This window comes from Callospermophilus lateralis, chromosome 8, assembly GCF_048772815.1.
Source record: "Callospermophilus lateralis isolate mCalLat2 chromosome 8, mCalLat2.hap1, whole genome shotgun sequence".
Taxonomy (NCBI): Eukaryota; Metazoa; Chordata; class Mammalia; order Rodentia; family Sciuridae; genus Callospermophilus; species Callospermophilus lateralis.
The window spans coordinates 30,429,472-30,452,900 of record NC_135312.1 but is presented as its reverse complement, the minus strand read 5'-3'; the positions used below and the strand labels follow the sequence as shown (position 1 = coordinate 30,452,900).

At 37.1% G+C, this 23,429-nt stretch overlaps 1 protein-coding gene and 1 non-coding gene across 2 annotated transcripts in view; both read left to right on the top strand.

The window, feature by feature from the left end:
* Smim14 (small integral membrane protein 14) overlaps positions 1–23,429 on the top strand; it is a 67,539-nt gene that overhangs the window by 31,425 nt on the left and 12,685 nt on the right. The window contains exon 3 of the mRNA XM_076863999.2: positions 13,396–13,444. Coding sequence (XP_076720114.1) covers positions 13,396–13,444 — 49 coding nt within the window. The remainder of the gene's footprint in view (positions 1–13,395; positions 13,445–23,429) is intronic.
* Positions 7,374–7,480, top strand: LOC143406638 (U6 spliceosomal RNA). Its single transcript, XR_013092271.1, has one exon. It is a non-coding gene; the product is annotated as a U6 spliceosomal RNA (small nuclear RNA).

Sequence of the window (23,429 nt, the reverse complement as noted above, 5' to 3'; positions counted from 1 at the left end):
GTCCCTACATGATCTGTCCCCTTCCACCCTACCCTTCTCCCTTGCTTACTTTGTTCTAACAGTTTTGACTGCCTTGTTTTTTTCTGGAGTAGAAGATAAGCAGGATGCAGTGGGGTATACCTGTAATCCCAGTGACTTGGGAGGCTGAGGCAGGAGAATCACAAGTTCAAGGCCAGCCTTAATAACTTAGAATGTCTTTTTTAAAAAATTAAAGAACATTGGGGATATATATAGTTCACTAGTAAGCACCCTGGGTTTGATTCTCAGTATTCACCCCCACCCCCACCCCCCCACCCCCAAAAAAAAGGTAGAGATAAGGCATCAAGATGGATGCATGGATGTTACGGACCAAAAGGGAAGCCAGGGTAACTAGCCACAAACCTCTGAAATGTTTCTAAAGTAGAAAGGAAAAGAAAGAATGCAAACTGGGTGTGGTGGCATAGACCTGTAATCCCAGCAACTTTGGCAGGATGACCACAAGTTTGAAGCCCCGCTGGACTTTCTGTTTCAAAAAATAAAAAAGGCTTGGAGATGTAGCTCTGTTCCTGAGTTCATTCTCCAGTACTTCAAAAAAGGAACTGGTTCAGGAATGAAATGTACTATAAAGCCTTAGAATGAGTCTTCCCTGCTTGAGAGCTTAGAGGCACTCTAGCTTGCTTACATGCTTTCTTGATTAGGGAAGCTATTTGTATATGATATATCCTTCATTAATATGCAGAGAAGTTTAAAATAAAGTAAGAGAGACACTATGTACTCAGGTGTGTATCTATACTAGAAGATAAGATGAAATAGATACTTAAAAAAATTGGGAATAGGGGTACTGGGGATTGAACCCAGGGCTGTTCAACCACTGAGCCACACCCCCAGCCTGTTTTTTATTTTTTAATTTTGAGACAGGGTCTCACTAAGTTGCTTGGGGCCCCACAAAATTGCTAAGACTGGCTTTGAACTTGAGATTCTCCTGCCTCAGCCTCCTGAAATGCTGGGATTATAGGTGTGAACCACCATACCCAGCTGAACTGTTATTTCTTGAACAACAATATAAACACTATTGTAAGTATAAAGGGAAACTGATTTTAGATTTTTGGAAATGCTCGTAAAAGTCATAGAAATGTCTTTGAGATGTTTGTATAGTATGTTTGTAAATGTATTTTTAAAAAAGGTCAAAAGGACTGTACCTCAGACAGTGGTTATTATAGGGAGGGTCTTAAAGGAGCCTAATCCACGAAAAGACTTGATGCAAGTATTAGGATTTCCTTTATAGCTGAGGAAACTGAGGTACAGAGATGAAGTTATTATTCCAGGTTCTGAAGCTGACTAGAGAGTGGCAGATGCACATTCATTGCTAGAAGTTTCATTGTAGGCCCTGAACTATTCTTTGAGTATCATGTTCTGCTCTTCTAGCACCTTATAAGTTAGTGCATAGGCGATCAGGGGGTGGGGACATATGTGAGGATGAGGGTTAGGAATAGGATCCTGAGAGAGACATTGAGTTTTTTCCATTTTAGAACCATGTGAATGCGTGAATGCCTTACCTATTTAAATGAAATAAACATTTCATAATCTGCTTCAAAGGCATTATAATAGTACAATTACACATAAAAGTAATAGTTACAGAAGTTTTTTTTTTTACTGAAAATGAATAAATGTAAATGATTTATTTAGCTAGGATTACACATGTGTACCATGGTGTTGTGAGACACAACTAAACTAGTCAGGGCCACTCCAAGTGAATTTGGGGACTAAATAAGGACATACGCACAGAAAGTACCTTTTCTTTGTGTTCAGTGACCGCTCCTCAGCCACAGCTCCCACAAGAGGGGTAAGGCAGGCAAGAAAGAGAAGGAACACGCTTTGAACCTGGGTTTATTAGGGAGAAGCCATTCAAATGAGGCAGGGAGTCAGGTTTCAGGGGGTTGAGTCTAGCTTCCTGATGTCTTGCTTGTGAACATCTTGGAAGGTCACGCCCATCTCATGGGCTATGTTATGATCAAAGGCAGAGCAAGCTAAAGGGACACCTATGTGCACAGCCCAGACAGAGCAGCATCAAAATGCTCTCAGCGCACACACAGCTTGCCACACCATGGTACCCACCAAGCTTTTCAATGGTTTAATTTTATTTATTTATTTATTTATTTATTTATATTTTTTACAATGCATTTTGTTTTTATGTGGTGTTGAGGATCGAACCCGGGTCCTGCCCATGCTAGGCAAGCGCTCTAACGCTGAGCCACAATCCCAGCCCTCAATGGTTTTAATAAAACTCTTTTTTGCTGGGCCTTGCTCATGCAAGGCAAGTACTGTACCATCAAGCTACATCCCAGCTCTTTTTTAAAAATATTATTTTGAGACAGGATCTTGCTAAATTGTCCAAGCTGACTTTGCATCCCTTCTGCCTTAGCCTCCCAGGTAGTTGTGATTACAGGTTTGTGCCACCATGCCTGGCAATTTAAAAAAAAAAATTTTTTTTTAGTTGTATATGGACACAATACCTTTATTTAATTTATTTTTATGTGGTGCTGAGGATGGAACCCAGTGCCTCACACATGCCAAGCAAGCATTCTACCACTGAGCCACAATCCTAGGCCCAAGCCTGGAAATTTTAATAAGATCTTTTATTACCTTTGATGTCTAAATTGATAGGAATCGTTCTCATCATTGTTTATAAAAATAGGAAAGCACTTTTGTGTCTGCTAAGGCTCCACTGCTGCCTGATCAGTTTTTAGGTAAGTTTAGTACAAAGAATAAAACTTGTTTTTCATTCATTTTATTATCAATCTGCAATATGAAATGTAGAGCAGATGACCATCTCTGTGTTTTATGATAGGATTATTTCCGATTACATGTTGTAAATGAACAGGGCTTTAAGGTCAAGACTGACATGACTGCATTACAAAGAATGCCCGTTTTAGGGTGCTTGTGACAAAGGTTTACTTTGATTTTAGTTTTCTCATTGAATTACAGAAGTGTTGGATTAGTCTTAATGCAGTTGTATTTTTCCAGATACATGTTTGTTACAGGAATGTTTAGAAACATTTTTTTAAAATGGATATGTTAAATCATGGACATTTTTCTTTCCTAGCCTGTTACTTCAGAGTTTTAATGCTTGTTCAATATTATCTAAAAGGACTCAAAGAGGTAAATAAGAGCAGATATACAATGAGTTCTTTTAATTAAAATCAGACTCTTTGTCATGTTACATATAATTCTTTTTTTTTTTCTTTTGTGGTATTGAACCCAAGGGTGCTCTATCATTGAGATACATCCCCAGCTCTTTTTCTTTTGAGACAGGGTCTATAAATTGCCGAGGTTGGCATCGAGCTTGCATACTCCTTCCTCAGCCTCCCAAGGAGCTAGGATTACAGGCATGTGCTGTCATACCAGCTGTTCTGTTTTATTTAATAGGGGAGAATACCCAGTGATAAATTTGGAGTTTTAGTGATACACTAATAGAACACCTACCACATACGAAAAATAGTGCCAGCATCAAACTGTGGTCTAATCATAAATCATTCTTTTAAGTTGTTTGGTGTCCTTTAGGGGAAAAAAAGGACAAAGAGAAGTCAGAGGTATATCCATGTAGCTACTTTATGTAGTATTCATTTGGTGGAGAAAATCAGCCATTTCTTTGCAACCATGAAAACATTCTAGAGACAGTTCATTTCTGTTTCAATTAAATTCATTTGAAGAATTATTCTGGTTTACTGTCTTCCTTTTTACCTACTTTTTTCTTCTGCTCTTCTCTTTAACTAGTTGTCTCTTGGTATATAATTTCTTCTATTAGTGATAGAAGTTCCAGAAAGAGAACAGTTATAGACATTTGAACTTGAATTACTGGAATTATTTTTCCTCTTCTCTTTAAAACCTAAAATTTGGAATGTACATAATCCTCCTTTTTTTATTTCTTTTAAATTGTTGAGTTACATTTCGGTGCTTAATCCAAATAGCATAAATCTGCATCTTTAATTTACTGAAATTTGCCTCTGTATTAATTTACTGTAAGCATCTGATCTGAGAGACCCATGCTCAGATTCTTCCTTATAGGCCGAATGACCCTGTGAAGTATACCTGATGTCTACTACACTTAAATAAATCACATAAGATTTTGGGCTAGGGCTGGGGATATAGCTCAGTTGGTAGAGTGCTTGCCTTGCATGCACAAGGCCCTGGGTTCAATCGCCCAGCACCACAAAAAAAAAAAAAAAAAATTTGGGCTGGGGCTGAGCTCAGTGGTAGAGCGCTTGCCTAGCACATACGAGGCACTGGGTTCAATCCTGAGCACCAAATAAAAAATAAATAAAATAAAGGTATTGTGTTCGTCTACAACTAAAAAAAATATATATTTTTTTTAAAGAGAGAGTGAGAGAGGAGAGAGAGAGAATTTTTTTAATATTTATTTATTTATTTTAGTTATCGGAGGACACAACATCTTTGTTTGTACGTGGTGCTGAGAATCGAACCCGGGCCGCACGCATGCCAGGCGAGCGCGCTACCACTTGAGCCACATCCCCAGCCCCTAAAAAAAATATTGGGGAAAAAAAAAAAAGATTTACTGGATCTTCCCTGGAAGAAGAATATGTGTGCTAGAAGTTTCACATGAGACCTCTGTACCCAGCACACATTGTATCTAGTATTTTTGTTAAGTGTGTTTTTAAAATTTTGTACAGCTATTCATAGTGGTGAATGCCTATTATCCCAGTGGCTTGTGAGACTGAGGCAGGAGATCACAAGTTCAATTCAGCCTCAGCAACTTAGTAAGGTCCTCAGCAACTTAGGGATACCCTCAAAAAGGGCTGGGGATATGGCTTAGTGGTTAAGTACCCTGGGGTTCAATCATTATTACCAAAATAAATAAGTAAGTAAAATTTTGGATGCTATTTAATTATTTAATAAATTAATGTATGGATATGTTCTTTAAAAAATAAGACTTAACTCCCTCTACACTTTTTCACACCTGGCATATTCTCTGCTTTCCTAGATGAATTTTATTTGTATCTTCCCAGACCTTTCTAATAAATGTTTTTAGATACTACAGTATATCTCTATTTCACCCAATTTAATAATAATGTTGAGAATTTTTCATGTTGCTATGAAGACTTAATCATATAATTAATTTTTGTTTTAGTTAAAAAAGCAACAGTGGACATAAAACAACCATTTATTAAGCTTAAAAATTGTGCAGATGGAACACAACTTGTTTGTGTATAATGTCTTTGTTCTTGACTGGAAAACTCAGGGTCGGGGCAGGAAGCATCTGAAGGCTTGCTCATTCCCTACTACTTGAGGCTGGTGAGTAGCTGAAACCCTAACTAGTACTGTCAGCCAGAGTACCTATGAATGGCCTTTCCATGTGGCTGCTTGCCTTCCTCACAGTACGGTGGCTTGGTTCCAAGGTCAGGCATCCATCCTGAGTTAAGATGAAGAAGGAGAGAAAAAAAGGCAGCGGCTTTATACACACACACACACACACACACACACACACATATATCCATGTATATATGTCAAAATGCATTCTACTGTCATGTGTATAGATATACATGTGTGTGTATATATACACACACATACACACACATGTATATCTATATACATGACAGAATGCATTTTGACATATCATACATACATGGAGTATAACTTCCCATTCTTGTGGTTATACAGGATGTGGAATTACACTGGTAGTGTATTCATATATGAACATAGGAAAGTTATGTCCAATTCATTCTACTGTCTTTCCCCCTTCCCTTTCTCCCATTCTCCCCTGTCCAATTCGGTGAACCTCTACTTTCCCTCACTATTGTGAGTCAGGATCTGCATATCAGAGAAAACATTTGGTCTTTGGTTTTCTGGGATTGGCTTCTTTCACTTAGCATGTTATTCTCCATTTCTGTCCACTTACTGGCAAATGCCATAATTTCATTCTTATGGCTAAGTAATATTCCATTGTGTATATACACACCACATTTTCTTTATCCATTCATCTGTTGAAGGGCACCAGGTTGGTACCCTAGTGTATCTATTGTGAATTGAGCTGCTATGAACATTGATGTGGCTGCGTCACTACAATATGCTGATTTTAAGTCCTTTTGGATATAAGCTGAGGAGTGGGGTGACTAGGTCAAATGGTGGTTCCATTCCAAGTTTTCTGAGGAATCTCCATACTGCTTTCCAGAGTGGTTGTGCCGATTTACAGTCTCACCAGCAACGTATGAATGTACCTTTTCCCCCCACATCTTTGCCAAAATTTATTGTTACTTCTATTCTTGAAAATTGCCATTCTGACTGGAGTGAGATGAAATCTCAGTGTAGCTTTTTTTAATATATTCTAGTTTTTAGTTGTAGGTGGACACAATGCCTTTATTTTTATTTATTTATTTTTACGTGATGCTGAGGATTGAACTAGTGCCTCACCCACGCTAGGTGAGCACTTTCCATGGAGCCACAACCCTAGCCCCTCAGTGTAGTTTTAATTTGCATTTCTGTAATTGCTAGTGATGTTGAACATTTTTTCATATATTTGAGACCATTCATATTTCTTCTGTGAAATGTCTGTTCAGTTCCATTTATTGATTGGGCTATTTGGTTTTTTTGGTGTTCAGTTTTTTGAGTTCTTTATATATTCTGGAGATTAATGCTCTATCTGAAGTGCAAGTGGCAAAGATTTTCTTCCATTCTGTAGGCTCTGTATTCATATTCTTGATTGTTTCCTTTGGTGTCAAGAAGCTTTTTAGTTTGATACAATCCCATTTATTGATTCTTGATTTTACTTTTTAGGATTCTTATTTAGGAATTCAGTTCCTGAGCTGACATGATGAAGATTTGGGCCTACTTTTTCTTCAAGTAGGTTCAGGGTCTCTGGTCTAATGCCTAGTGTATGGTCTAATGCCCAGTGTATGGTCTAATGCCTAGGTCCTTGATCCACTTAGAGTTGAGTTTTGTGCAGGGTGAGAGATAGGGGTCTCATTTTACTACATATGGATTTGCAGTTTTCCTAGCACCATTTGTTGAATTCGATCTTTTCTCCAATTTGAGTTTATGGCACCTTTGTCTAGTAGGAGAGAACTGTATTTTTGTTGGTATGTCTCTGTGTATTTTATTCAAGGCAGAAGCTTTTTATGACCTACCTTGAGAACTCATATATAGCACTTCTGCTCTATTAGTTATAGCAGTCACTAGCCTGGCCATGTTCAAGAGGAAGGCAAATAGATTCTACCTCTTTTTTTTTTTTTTAAGTTAATGATCATCTTTATTTTATTTACATGTGGGGCTAAGAATTGAACCCAGTGCCTCACACATGCTAGGCAAGTGCTTTACCACTGAGCTACAACTCCAGCCCCTAGATTCTACCTCTTCATGGAGAGTAGCAAGATTCTGGAAGAGTGTTCACTTCGGCAGCACGTAAACTAAAACTGGAAAAATATAGAGAACATTAGCATGGTCTCTGCACAAGGATGACATACAGATTTGTGAAGTATTCTTTTATTTATTTATTTATTTATTTTTGGTACTAGGGATTGAACCCAGTGGTGCTTAACCACTGAGCTACATCCCCCATTTTTTGTATTTTATTTGGAGACAAAGTCTCACTCAGTTGAGTAGGGCCTCGCTAAATTGCTGAGGTTGACTTTATGATCTTCCTGCCTCAGCCTCCTGAGTCACTGGGATTATAGGTGTGTGCCACTACTCCCAGCTTCCATATTTTAAAAATATTTTTAGTTGTACATGGACACAATACCTTTATTTTATTTTATTTATTTTTTCATATGGTGCTGAGGTTTGAACCCAGTGCCTCTCACATGCTAGGCAAATACTCTACCACTGAGCTACAATTCCAGCCCTAAGTGTTCCATAGTTTTTAAAAAGAAAAGTTCTGGAAGAGCATGTGTGACTTGGAAATACTGTGGCGGTTGCTGGAAAAACCAGCTATATATTTCTAGAAATTTTATACGCATATTTCTATGTATATAGGTTATCTCTAATTTACATAGAAGGGATCATATTACATATACATTATGTGGATTGTCACCCCCAAATTCATATGTTGAACCCCATAATCTCAAATTTGTTGATACTTGAAAGTGGAGCTTTTGGGAGGTAAGTCATGATAGTGGAGCCCTTCTAATAGAATTAGTGCCCTTATAAGAAGAAACATGAAAGAGATCTCTCTCTCTACCTGTGTGCATATACCAAGAAGATATCCATCTACAAATCAGGAAGAGGGCCTCCATCAGGAACCAAATTAGCCAATACCTTGTTGATTAATGTTTGTTTCAGCTGCCCAGTGTATGGTATTTGTAATTTTACCCTGAACTGAGATAGAAATTGGTACTGAGAATTAGCATGCTATTGTAACAAATACCTAAGACATGTAGAAGTGGCATTGGAACTGGGTAATGCATATAGGCTGTAGAGTTTTTAGGTACATGATAGAATAGATTGATGTTGCTGTGAGGGGCTTTAGGTAGAAATGTGGACTTATAGATAAGGTTCAGAAAAGCAGAGTTATAGAGAAAGCTTCTACCTTAAAGAATACATAAATAATCAAGTACATAATTTTGGTAGAGATACAGTAGGGTCTGATATTGGTCTTGGACAATGCAAAAAGTTGATCTTTGTTACAAAGTGGCAAATAGTTTACCTGAATTATTTGTGACCTATTATAGAAAATAGAACTTGTCAATTATAAAATTAGATATTTATTTATTTATTGGTACTGGGAATTGAACCCAGAGGTGCTTTACCACTGAGCTATATCCCAAGCCCTTTTCATTTTTTATTTTGAGAGAGGGTCTCACTAAGTTGCTTAGGGCCTTGCCATGTTGTTAAGGCTGGATTTGAACTTGTGTTTCTCCTACTGAGTTATTGAGATCACAAGTATGCTCCATTGTACCTGGCAAAATTGGATATTGAGGTGAAGAGATTTATTAGCAAAGTATTGAAGGAAGTGAATTGTTTTCTTCTGTTTATAGGAATATTTGAAAAGAGAAAAATGAATTGAAAATGGAATTAAGCAAAAACGAATGAGAACTTAAAAGATTTAGAAAATTTGCAGCCTATCCATATTAAAAAAAAATAAGAAAGTGAGTTCATTAGAGAACATCAAGGGTGTGGTAGACTTACCATTTGCTAAGAAGATTATTGTATGTGTGAATCATAGTATTAGTCAGCAACTCATGCAGGAAAATGCCAGATAGAACTGAAAGGGAAAAAGACAGGGTGGAATGAAGGAGAATTTTTTGGACTTTTTTGGATTTTACAGGACAGGACCATAGAGTTGTTTGGTTGCAAATGTGCCTTATTTTTCAAGACAAGGGAATAATGAGTCAAGTATCCTCAGAGCTGCCTCCATAGTTTCAAAGGGGAGGTTCTATCACCTCCCTATCAACAGACACTATGGTTCTGCCCAAAGCTTTACACCCACCAAAACCTTGGAGTTAGAGCTTTTTGGAGTTGTAGTAGCAGCCCAAACTAAAACTATGCATTTCTACAACTGGAGGGCTTTTTTTTTTTTTTTTTTTTTCATTTAACCTATTTTCATATTTGCAAATCAATGTCAGGCTTCTTTTTTGTAGTACTGGAATTTTGTCTTTTTTAAAAAATTTTTGTTTAATTGTAGATGGACACAATACCTTTGTTAATTTATTTATTTTTTTGTGGTGCTGAGGATCTAACACACTGCCTCACATATGCTAGCGGTGGTCTACCACTGAACTACAACCCCAGTCCTTGAAATTTTGTCTTTTAATAATGCAAGTAATATGTGACTATCTATGAAAGCTTGAAGTAATGTAGATATATGGAACAAAATGTTAACATCCCCTTTCCAATTCCCCGCTCACGACCCATTGCAACTCTTGGCTGCTATTACTTGTTCACATTGTGGACCTTCTAGTCACATTTTTATGCACTGATCTTCCTTTATATGTAATCTCAGTAAACTGTACTGTAAGAGTATAGGTGTAAATTATGCTGTTGTCTTTTCATTGGCAGTAACTTGCATGATGATTCTTGGTTCAATAAAGTAATTATACTCAAATTAAAAAAAAGTATTTTGGGGCTGGGGATGTGGCTCACGCGGTAGCACGCTCGCCTGGCATGCGTGTGGCCCGGGGTTCGATCCTCAACACCACATACAAACAAAGATGTTTTGTCTGCCGAGAACTAAAAAATAAATATTAAAAAATTCTCTCTCTCTCTCTCTCTCTTTAAAAAAAAAAAGTATTTTGTAGGGTTAGGGAAATTTTTTGAGAAAATCAGGAGTGGTTGCTATACTTGTATATCATTTAGGCAAAATAGCTCAACCTGTTAGTGTTAGACATTTAAAAATATTTTTAAATATTTAGACTTAACCTGATTATTTTTAGCTTTCTTTTTTTAATATTTATTTTTTAGTTGTAGTTGGACACAATGCCTTTATTTTTAATTTATTATAAAATTTATTTTTTAATTTATTAGGTTCAATTCCCAGTACTAAAAAAAAAAAACTGGGTGGCAGTTATTGTCAATAGATAGTCCACATGTGGGTCCCCATTCCTCACAATGCAGAAAATATTTTGTCTGTGGTTCCATGTTGTAGATATTGCCATGCCTATTTGCTTCATAGTACATGTTATCCTTGGTTTTTCTCTATTATATTTACAAGTGATTTTTTCCTGGAGTAGCCAAATCAGCATCAGTAGTACAATTGTATTCCCAAAACAAATAAAAAACAAAAACAACAACAATAAAAAAATCCAAGATGCATTGTGAATTAGGCTTCCTTGCTTAAAGAGTTTCATCAAAACAGATTACTGGGCGCAGTGGCATATGGCTCTAAGCCCAGCAACTTAGGAGGCTGAACAAGAAGATTGCATGTTCAAGCCTACCTTCAGTAACTTAGCAAGACACTATCTCAAAAAATACATACAAGGAGCCAGAGTTGTGGCTCAGAGGCAGAGCACTTGCCTAGCACGTGCAAGGCCCTGGGTTCAATCCCTGGCACAAAGTAAAAATTAAAAAATAAAATAAAGGTATTGTGTCCATCTACAACTAAAAAAATATTTAAAAACATGTAAAAATGACAGTGGATATAGCTCAATGATAAAACACCCCTGGATTCAATCCCCAGTAATAAAAAACAAAGCAAAAAGTTAGATTCTCCCATTTTACTAAATATATTGTTTTTTAATCTATAAAAAACACCCATCAGGGCTGGGGTTGTAGCTCAATGGTAGAGTGCTTGCCTAGCACATGTGAGGCACTGGGTTCAATCCTCAGTATCACATAAAAATAAAAAAGATAAAGGTATTATGTTCATCTACAACTAAAAAATAAAAATAAAGACAATCAAATTAGGTGTTTGAATCTGACACATTGAATATATGCATTACCCTACTCCCATTTGGAAAAAAACTCTGCATCCTATACTAGGAATGTGGTTATGATACTTTGGCGCCTCATTATTCAGAGCCTACAGTACAGCTTGCCTGTGAATGTGAGAGGTTATAAGGGGGTTGGAGGTGTAGCTTTGTGGTAGAGCATGGGCCTAGCATGTACAAGGCCCTGGGTTCAATCCCTAGGACCAAAAAAACAAAAAAGGAAAAATATAGCCAGGAACCCATAAATGGGCAAGATCCAATCTCAGAAGGATTCCCAAAGCCTCACTGCAGATTAGTCTAAGCCAGGCTCCTGATGAATGATGAATAATTTCTATATATTTTTGTTTTTGCAATACTAGATTTTGAATCAGGACTTAGCATATACTAGCATTCTGCCACTGAGCTACATCCTCAGCCCCATGATGAATAATTTCTGTCATTCTTGGTTGTGTGTGTTTACCAGTGTATGTATTTACTCATTTTTCTTATCTTTGTTTTTGAAGTACTTGGGACTGAACCCAGGGAGTCGCACATGCTAGGCAACCGCTAATCATTTTTCTTTTTCTTAAAGCTAAAATGGCTCCTTTTTGCATAGCAGTGAAGAAAAGCTTTTCTTTGCTGAAAGTGATAATTTGACTACCATTCTTCTGACTCCCCTTACCTAGAGATTGATACAATTTCCATATTAAACTGATAAAATTTCTGAATTTGTATATGAGTCAAATGGGTTTATAAAACTTGTGTAGCAGGACAAAAGTTGTATGTTTCTCTTTTTTGTTTTACGTGACACTAAAAAAGGTCTCCTAGTGTCTAGGAAAATATGGCTGTGTTGGTCTTAGTGTTTACTGAGTAATTATGTACCTTCAGTCATTTTCACATTACCCTGATTTTGCTTCAGTTCCATTCTACTTTTTACAGAAACTCATTGAAAATATTTTGTAACCTCTAACTGTGGTTGAGCAAATGCTTCATAATGATAATGATATGTTAACAAAAATTGTTAACTTAAGGATCACAAGTTTGAGGCCAGTCTTGGCAGTTTAATAAAATCCCATCTCAAAATAAAAAATTATAAAGGGCTGGGAAGCTGGGCACAGTACTGTATGCTTATGATTCCAGCAACTTGGGAGGTGGAGGCAGGAGGATGTCAAATTTAAGGCCATCCTGGGCAACTTAGTGAGACCTTGTCTCTTTAATTTAGCTGTACCCCTACACCTTCCAAAACTCAGTTTCCTTTCATTTGGTAAGTCGGAATAATAGTATCTGCCTCCTGCCAGTGGTTTTAAAGATTAAACAAAATAATGAGTTAAACTTCTCGTACCTAGCACATTGAAAGTTCTCAATAAATATTTGTTACAGTAATTAAAAGTATGTGAAAAAGTGCATATTTTTAAGATTTCTAGTATGTATTCTATATTTTACCACATAGTCTTTACATATTTTATGCCAAATTTTTTTGCAAAAAAATGAGGTGTGACCATTATGTGAAGCTTTTGTGCCAGTATCACTTAAAAGTCATTTATTATTAACATGTCTTTGGTGCAAGATTTGGAATGCACATTAATGCAGTGATGATGCTTTCATGCAGTGAAATATAGTAAACCAGGCACAGTGGCACATGCCCGTAATCCCAATTACTTGAGAAGCTGAAACAGGAGATTCACAAATTGGAGATCATCCTGGGCTACCTTAGTGAGACCCTGTCTCAAAAATTTTAAAAAGGCCTGTAGATATAACTCAATGGTACTGTACACATCTAATCTGCCCAAGGCCCTGGGTTCAATATCCAGCACTGGGAAAAAAATATGTGTGTGTGAAGATATATATATACACACACACACACTCACACACACACAGATATATATGGATATACATATATATGTATTTTCTGTGGTACTGGGGATCAAACTGAGTGCTTTGTGCATGCTAAGCACATGTCTCCATCACTCACCTACACCCTCAGCTCAAAACATCTTTCCAATAATTATTGTCCAATTTTGGTCAAGTCTAATAGTTAATTTTTCTTTCTTCTTATTCGCTTCAGTTGCGGCAGTCCCAGTCTTACTGCACGGACACGGAATGTCTTCAGGAATGTACGTACCAAAAGGGCAGGAGGAGGGTTGGCCTCGGGAGCAGAATTAGAGATTGAATGAATATTGTCAAAAGTTGTTCCAGCAATTTGCTCTTTAAGGAAATGGTTTTCAGTAATATATTTGCTACTTAAATATTTCATTTTTTAACTTACACATTGATTTTTATCTTCCTCAAAAACAAACCCAACCAGGAGTGGTGGAATATGCCTGTAATCCCAGCAGTTTGGGAGGCTTGGACAGGAGGCTTAGACAGGATCAAAGCCAGCCTCAGCAAAAAGCAAGGCACTAAGCAACTCAGTTAGACAGACTCTAAATAGAATACAAAATAGGGCTGGGGATGTGGCTCAGTGGCTGAGTGCCCCTGAATTCAATCCCTGGTACCCCCACCCACAAAAAAAACAAAAAAAAAAACAGGCTGGGGTTGTGACTCAGTGGCCATGGATTCTATCCCTAGGACTGAAAAAACAAAAAACAAACATAACCCTGTCATTGGATAAAGTTATAAAATCACAAATAAGAAAAAAAAAGGAGAGACTTTTAGAATACTATGTTAGCCGAGCACAGTGGGACACACCTGTTATCCCAGCATCTTGGGGGCTACGACAGGAGGATCACAAATTCATGTCTGACCTCAGCTACTTACTGGAATACCTAAACTGCTAGCTTCACTCTACTCTTTTCCTAGCATCTATTTGTGTCAATTGGCAGGCATGGGAAATTTGAGGGAAGGGAGGAGGCTATTCTTTCCCAGGTTTGGAAGCTTTGGGGGAGTTGATTCTTTTGGCTCTATGTTATCATTCCCAAGAGAGATGGGCAGTAGGGAGGTTTATCCACATGGCTTTAGGGACAAAAGTGATTGTAAAGTGAGAATCAAAGCAGGAAGATGGATCTCATATGGTAATTGACAGACTTGGTGACCATTATGTGACACCTCCTTTTTTAAAAAAAATTATTCTTTTTAGTTATACATGACAATAGAATGTATTTTGACATATCATAATACATGGAGTATAACTTCCCATTCTTGTGGTTATACAGGATGTGGAATTACACTAATAGTGTATTCATATATAACATAGGAAAATCATGTCCAATTCATTCTACTGTCTTTCCCATTCCCATCCTCTTCCCTTTTTCCCATTCTCCTCTGTCCAATCCAGTGAACTTTCACTCTCCCCCACCATTGTGAGTCAGGATCTGCATATCAGAGAAAACATTTGGTCTTTAGTTTTCTGGGATTGGCTTTTTCCACTTAGCATGCTATTCTCCATTTCCATCCACTTACTGGCAAATGCCATAATTTCATTCTTACGGCTAAGTAATATTCCATTGTGTATATACACACCATGTTTTCTTTATCCATTCATCTGTTAAAGGGCACCTAGGTTGGTTCCCTAGCTTATCTATTGTGAATTGAGCTGCTATGAACATTGATGTGGCCGTATCACTAAAGTATGCTGATTTTAAGTCCTTTGGGTATAAGCCGAGGAGTGGGGTAACTGGGTCAAATTGTGGTTCCATTCCAAGTTTTCTGAGGAATCTCCATACTGCTTTCCAGAGTGGTTGTGCCAATTTACAGTCTCACCAGCAACATATGAGTGTACCTTCCCCCCACATCTTTGCCAAAATTTATTGTTACTTATATTCTTGAAAATTGCCATTCTGACTGGAGTGAGATGAAATTTCAGTGTACTTTTAATTTGCATTTCTCTAATTGCTAGTGACACATGCCTTCTTGAGGAGACTCAGAAATAAGAATATCTTGAGGGGAACTAATAAAACAGCATTATAGTCTAAGACTGTAAGGAACTGTGACATTCACAGGATGGTGAAGTGCAGTACAGTTGAATCTCATGTACATTTACTGAAATGAGATTACTTCGTGGTTTTTCACTACGATATTATAAATATATCTGTATCTGACCTTAAAAATATTTATTGGTCTGGGGGTATAGCTCAGTGGTAGAGCTCAGGCACTGCAAAAAAAAAAAAAAAAAGTTAATAATTTGTTGTGAGGATGCACTAGTATTTAAGTGATTCCCTTTTGTTGGAGTCCTGCGTTACTAATATATTTTTTGCTATTATAAACAATAGCAAATAATTTTAAAATTTTAATTTTTATTGTATCGTACTGGGGATTGAACCCAGGAACACTTAACCACTGAGCCACATCCCTAGTTCTTTTTTTATTTTTTATTTTGAGACAAGGTCTCACTCAATTGCTGAGGGACTCACCAAGTTGCTGAGGCTGTCTTTGAACTCGTGATCCTCTTGCATCAGACTCCCAAGCTGCTGGGATTATAGGCGTGTGCCACCCATGCTCAGCACAAGTATTCTTTTAATGTAGATGCCAGGAAGTAAAAATAGTTATTTCCTCAACAACTCATAGTTCTTAGCTGAAATATGTATATATGTATAACAGAAAACAGATAAATAAGAGAAAAACATGTTTATTGGTACAGTCAGTACACACGTGGGAGAAACCTCAGTGAAAAGTAGCTCTTAAAGCAATAGCTGAGAAATCTTACTTATATAGCATATTCAACTAGGATCAATAAATTTGCAGAAAAATTGACAGGACACTTAATAGAAGGAGGTTTTAGGCTTCCACGAATGGAAAAGCGTGGGAAGGAAAATATAGGACAAAACTTATAGAATAAGGTTTGTTTGAAGATTCCTCTGGTGCTGATAAGAGTCTAGAATTGGGGCTGGGGTTATGGCTTAGCGTAGAGCGCTCGCCTCGCATGTGCAAGGCATTGGGTTCCATCCTCAGCAACACGTAAAAATAAATAAATAAACAAAAGTTAAAAAGAAAGAGTCTAGAATTATCTCCAGCAAATAAACAAACAAACAAATAAATAAAAGTTAAAAAGAAAAAAAGAGTCTAGAATTATCTCCAGAAAAGAATTTATATCCTGTCCTTTGGCAGAAAATGGTAGGATATATGGAGAGCTTTTCTTTCATTTGGTATTTCTTAATTATCTTGAGTTCAAAAATAATTTTTTTTAAAAAAGAGGAATATTTTAGAGTGACATATTTTGAGGTTTCCTTCACACATTTAAAGGCTTTTGACACGACCAAAATATTTTTACTCTTTTGTGTGGTGAACCTAGGACCTTGTGTATGCTATGTAAGCACTTTGCCCCTGAGCTGTATCTCAAGTCCCTAAATTACATTTATTAATAGGTTAGCTACTTATATTTAATATCTCTGAAGTCAAGCTTGCTTTTATTTTTATTTGAATCTAAGATAAGATAATAAGGTAGCAATGTAAAGAGACTCCTTACCCCTCATTATTATTTGTGTTGCTTTGTGAACTGGGTGTCCCACCAACGCAACAACTAGAGAAGTATGAACTAGTACAGTGCCTAGCATAAAGTAGAAATTTTGTTAGAATATAGACTGTTAGTGCAGCTAGGTAACACATGAAATCGGTGATCTGCACTAAAGCAATAGTGACGCACATTTGTGTTAGGGTGGTGGTTCCCCCACTCCATGTTTCTTAGTCTGCTTCTTTAGTAGCATCCATTAATCTACAATGTGCAGCTCAAATATTTGCCTCAGCAAGGAAGCTAAACCCCGCTTTTCTAAGTTGAAAATAATCGTATGGAACTTCTATAATAAGTGTTTATTATATGTGCGGTATTTGTGACTCTTGGATCCAGGCCACCTATAAAACCAAATATATTGTATTCCTGTGGACAAAATGTCATTCCATTACTACAAATAGAAAGGCAGAACTCTTGAGCTTGAATATTCATTTAGCCATATTAGCAAGTTATTTCCTCCCTAAAGTTCCTTTAGCTTTTGAGGAAAATCCTTTCTTGGAGTCATGCTTTTAAATAGTTAGAGCAATAGGTTCCTCTAATGTCTCCAATGAGCCTATAATTCTCCCCCCACTCTCCCATGATTTGGAGACAGGGTCTTGCTAAGTTGCTTAGGGCTTCAGCCTCTTGACTTGGTGGGATTACAGGCGTGCACTACTGTGCCCAACCCTAATTCTTTTAAAAAAATTAAATTAAAAAAAAAAAACTCACAGTGGTCCTATAAAAATGAGAAACAGATGTTTTCTTATTTTTGCCCAAAATTCTTCAGAGGTTTTCTGTTTAATGCATAATAGAAGCCAAAGTCCTTATTATGACCTATAAGGTCTACACGATCTGACCTCTGATATTCTTTTTTTTAAATATTTTTTTTAGCTGTCAATGGACCTTTTATTTATTTATATGTGGTGCTGAGAATCAAACCCAGTGCCTCCCACATGCTAGGCAAGAGCTCTACCACTGAACTACAGCCCTATCTCTGATATTCTTTTTATTTAATATTTTGTTATGTTCCAAATTTACTCTATATCTGAACTCTGGTTCACTTCACTACAATTATATTGGCCTCCATTGCATATCCCATAGGCTCCTGATTAGGAATACTTGCTGTTTTTTCTACCTGGGATGTTCTTTCAGATAGCCTCACAGCTTACTGTCTCAGTGAGATTTCTCTTAGCCGTATAAAATGCCTTTCGTTCCCCATACCCCATTCCTCTTTACATTTTTCCATTTAGCACCTGTCTCTCGCAACTATATATTTTATTTACTTAGGTCATTCCCAGTTGTAAGTTCCTCAAGGGCAAAGATAGCTATAAGTGGGTGGAAACTCTTTTCATCTGTTTTCTGTATTTGTAGCACCAAGGCAATAATTTTCCTATTTCCCTGTATGCTTTGGTAGTTTCCAAGTCTAAACCATGTCATCTTCTTTTAACATTTCCTTCCTTAATCTGCTATATCTTAAAGTCACCACATTTTGTTGTCATCATGTTTTCCTACCATGGAAAGCAACCATGTGAAGAACATTGCTCTGCCTTTTGCAGAACAACCTTTGAAGACAGTTCAGGGACTGGGAGTGTAGTACGGTGGCAGAGTGAGTGCTTGACATGATGAGGCCCGGGGATTAATCTCCAGCACTAAAATAAATAAATAAAGACATAGTTCATTTTGTCCTTTCTAATAGGATCTCGCATTACTGTTTATTGTACTGTGGTTTGTTAATGATCAGAAAATTAGCCTGAGAGTCTTTAACGTTTGTTTATTTTTCGGGATGCTGGGCATCAAACCCAAGGCCTCAGGCATATTAGGCAAGCCTAACTCTACCTTTGAACTATGCCCCCAACCTTCTTTTTCTTTTTTAATAGAACCCTTTAAACAAAGCGGAGGATGGTTTTTATTCAGCCTGTCTCCCTAAAATCTACTAAACTAAAACCATGGAATACCCTCACAGAACACAGTTTGAAAATGTTAGAATAGCAGAACAACATTAAGGAACTATGGAGATCAGCTTTGACTTCTCATTCCTTAAGTCCTTTTGGTTTTTTATTTTTAACATCTAAATATTGTTCCCTTCATCTCTACCTTTGCTGGGGATGCTTAATTGTGTCCTCTTCATCTATTGTCTTAGCTCTGCCTATAGAATCTTACTTGGTCTCCTATGTTCCAAATTTAGTTCTCTTACAATAACCATCATCATCTTTCTGAAATTCCAGACCAGAGTCTGCCATTCCTGCCATTAAAGCCTTTAGTGTCACCCCCATCCCATCACCTGTAAAGGCAGTTCTAACTTAACGTGACATGGGAGACTTTTCACAGTCCAGCTCATCTCCATTACTCCTCACATCTACTCTGTGTGCTCATGACATTCCCAGTAGACAACATGCTTCTGCCTTTGCTCATGTTTCTCCATCTTCTCCACAACCCATTGCCACCAGCCTTCTGGCTAATGAGCGCCAAATCATCTTTGAGGCCTGTCTCAGATTGCGTTATGGTTTTTTGTGATGACTGCATTTCAGACTTTGAACTTGTTCAAGGCTATGACTTACTTGCATTTGTACCTTTCATACCCTTTGTGGTCACTATAGAGTGTTGCATGTATTTGAAATGGTTTAATTGAATGTGGAATTCATTTGTTTCACGTGGTAGCAGTTCCACTGTTAGCAGCTCTAGTTGTTGCATGATTCCTTATATTGAGCTAAATTCCACTTTTATTGTGATGTCTAACCACAGTTTTGCTTTTTAAAAACATATGTCGAACAAGTTTGCTCCTTCTCCCAAAAGATGCATTTCAGAGAAAGTTGTATGGAACATTTCAACTCTATGGTTAACTTAATTTTGGAGTAAATCAGCTTGAAATTTGATAACTGTACTGAGGATAACATGATTATGCAACCAAAAATTATAGGGTTAAATCCTACTGGTACCTGTCCACTTTCAGTACTGTTCTATTTCTACTTTTCCCACTGGAAACTTTCCTAAGTTTATAGTGAAAATCCCTCAGAACCTCTCAACTCAGGGAGTCTCCCTCTCTCTCATCTTCTTGATTTCTAACAACTTCATTGTGAATATTCCACTTGGTGTTGGTTTTTTTTTTTTTTTTTTTTTGGCAGCATTAGGGATTGAACCCAGGGTTGCTTTACTATTTAGCTACCTCCCCAACCCTTTGTATTTTATTTTGAGATATATAGTCTCACTATGGTTGGCCTCAAACTTACAGACCTGTCCTAGCCTCCCAAGTCTCTGGCTTTACAGGCATGTACTACTGTACAGAGTCCACTTGGCACCTTATTTGTAAAGCTCTGAGTATCAGTTCTGTTCATTTGCTTGTAACCAAAGACTTCATGCTTAAGCAAAACAGGAAATGCTGTATTTTTTGATTTGGTATCTTACCAGATCTAGAATGAGAAATACTCAAGTCAAATAATTTACAGGGAATTCTTAGGGAAAGATTTTTATCCCCCTTATGATTGTGTGTGTGCATTCACAATTATAAGTGCCAAAAAGTTATTCTTTTTTAATAGAACCCTTTAAACAAAGCATAGTGGGCACATAATTTGGCCCATTGAACTCTCTGAACTAATTTTAAAGTAGTAACTCATTATTTGTGTTTATTTGCTGTATATAGTGTTGGAAAGTGTGAGAAGTATACTTTTCCAGATCTGTTTAACCCTGATTTTCCCCTGTTCTGACACTTTATGAAATAGAGCTTGTCATAAAGGATGCAAATAATCACAAAAAACCTATAGTGACCTCATTGGTTCCCTGTTTGTAAATATTTTATGGAGTCTGAATCAGTTTAGATATTGTCTTCAATCCCGTGATATTTTAGGGTACCTTTTTTGGTGGTAGTATTGTGAATAAGTTTACATATTTACATATGGTTCAGAAATTAAGAACTTACCTGGTACATGCATGCCTGCAATTTCAGCTACTTGAAAGGCTGAAGTGGGAAGATTGCAGCCTGGGCAACTTAGACCCTGTCTTAAACAAAGAAACAAAAAAAGTCTGGGGATGTAGACAATAGTAGAATTAGTAGTAGAATTAGACATTAGTAGTAGAATGCCTCTTAATTCAATCCCTAATACAAAAATAAATAAATAAAATAAAAAGAACTTAATCAGAATACAGTTAAAAGTTGTCTTCCTACTCACATTTTCTATCTCCCCAGGTTATTTGTGTAGGTATTAGCCTGTGCACCTTTCCAAAGTTTTTTTGTTCGTGTACAAGCAAATATAAATACACAGATATGTATAAATATATATATTCTTCATCCTGCTTCCTTTTACACACTGTTCTTCACCTGCTATTTTTTCTATCCCCCCAAAAAGCAAATCTTGGCTGGCCATGTCTCAGTGGTAGAGTGTGTCCTTAGCAAGTGCAAAGCCCTGGGTTTTATCCTAATCACCAAAATAAAAATTTTAAAAGGCATATTTCAGAGAGACTTAACATTTTTTGTATCTTCACAGTATCCCATTGTATGGATGTAGCATAATTTATTAATCAGGAGCTCTTGATTTATCAGGGCTCTTGAGGTTTGTTTCCAATTTTTTTGTTAATAAGCTTGCACACTATGTCAATTCTAGTGCCATTCTTAATTTTGTGGGACTGCTGGAAACTTCTTTTTTAAAAATATTTTTTAGTTGTCAATGGACCTTTATTTTTGTTTGTTTATATGCAGTGCAGAGAATTGAACCCAGTGCTTCATAAATACTAGGCAAACCCTCTATCACTGAGCCACATCCCCAGCCCTATTTTGTATTTTATTTAAAGACAGAGTCTTACTGAGTTGCTTAGTGCCTTGCTTTTGCTGAGGCTGGCTTTGAACTTGAGATCCTTCTGCCTCAGCCTCCTGAGCAGCTGGTATTATAGGCATGCACCACTGTGCCCAGCTCAGTTATTATTTATTGAGATGGGCCTTGAGTTATTGAAGAATTGGAAGGTAATTGGGGATTAGCTCAGAGGGAGAGTATTTGCTTATCATGTGCAAGGCTCCTGGGTTTAATCCCCAGCACTGGGTAGGTAAAAAGGAAATGATATTATCAAACCTTGGAGGTCACAAAAATGATATCCATTTTAGCCTTTTTGCTTGGGCTGGGGGTGGATTTACTAGGGGTTGAACCCAGGAACACTATACCATTGAGCTATATCTCCAGGCCTTTATGTTTTTAATTTGAAAACAGGGTCTCAAAGTCTTATGTAGTTGCTAAGGCTAATCTCCAACTCGTGTTTCTCCTACCTCAGCCTGTGCATCTCTGGGATTATAGACATGTTCTACCATGTCCTGCCTGGTTTAGGCTCTTTAAAAAAGATAAAGATATATATATGTATGTATGTATGTTGTAGATGAACACAATACCTTTATTTATTTTTATGTGGTGCTGAAAGTCAAACCCAGTGCCTCACATATGCTACCACTGAGCTATACAGCCCCTGTTTAGACTCTTAAGTAGAGAAATTCTTATGCCTACACCCATACTTTAGGAATTTTGGAGACATTCTTTTGTTTTTCTTTCTTTTTTTTTTAGTTGTACATGAACACAATGCCTTTATTTTGTTTATTTTTACATGGTGCAGAGGCTCAAACCCAGTGCCTCACACATGCTAGGCAAGCACTCCACTACTGAGCCATAACCTCAGCCCCTTTTCACTTTTTTTTTCATCTCCTCCTGCCACCTGTTCAATTATTCACCAGTTATTGTCCTTCTTCCACCCTGTCACCATTTATATTTGTGCCTTTTCCATTCCCACTTTACCATTTTATCTAGCCTGCTATTTCACACCAGGATCTGTCTGCATTCATTCTTTTCTATGCTCTAATTGGTCCTATTACTGGTACAGGATAGTTTATCAAATATCTACTGCGTACCAGCACTGTACTAGCTTCTTTTTTGTGTATTGACCATTTAAATCCTTACAACTACTCTGTGAGATGATGGTGATATTTGTTTCATTGTTAAAGAAATTGAGGCACAAAGGTTACCTACTACTATATACTACTAATAAGTAGTAGAATCAAACAGCTAGGAGATGGTCTCAGTGCCTTCCTTTGGTATTGGGGGTTGAACCCAGGGACACTTTACCCCTGAACTACATCCCCATCCTTTTTGTTTTTTGAAACAGGGTTTTGCTAAGTTGCTGAAGTTGGCTTCAAACTTGAGGTCCTCCAGCCTCAGCCTCTCAAGTCACTGATATTATAGTTGTATGACACCTCACCCAGTGGTCTAAGTTCTTTAAAAATTATAACCTAATTTAGGAGAATTTAAAAGTTCTCTTTTAGTTAGATAATTTATAAATGCTATATTATTTTAGAGAAAGCAGAGGAAAGAATGGCAGAGAAAATGGAGATTTTAAAGGAAAGAGAGGGATATAGGTGAATAAATAGAGGTTAGTTGTAAAAGTGTGCCAGATGGCGGGAGATGATGAGTGTCCCAGAAGAATTGAATTTGTGTAGTTGGTATATGTTGCCAACCAAATTAGCATTGAACTATTTTTATATCAGATTCATTTGTAAGGCTTTTAAATGATATTGGTATTTCTTGGCCACACCCCTAAGCTCCCGAATCACATGGTGTCAGGCAGGACCTCAGAATCTGTAATCTTGGTCATAGGATATTCTGATACACAGCCAGGCCAGGGAACCATTGGCTAAAGAAATATGGAGTGAC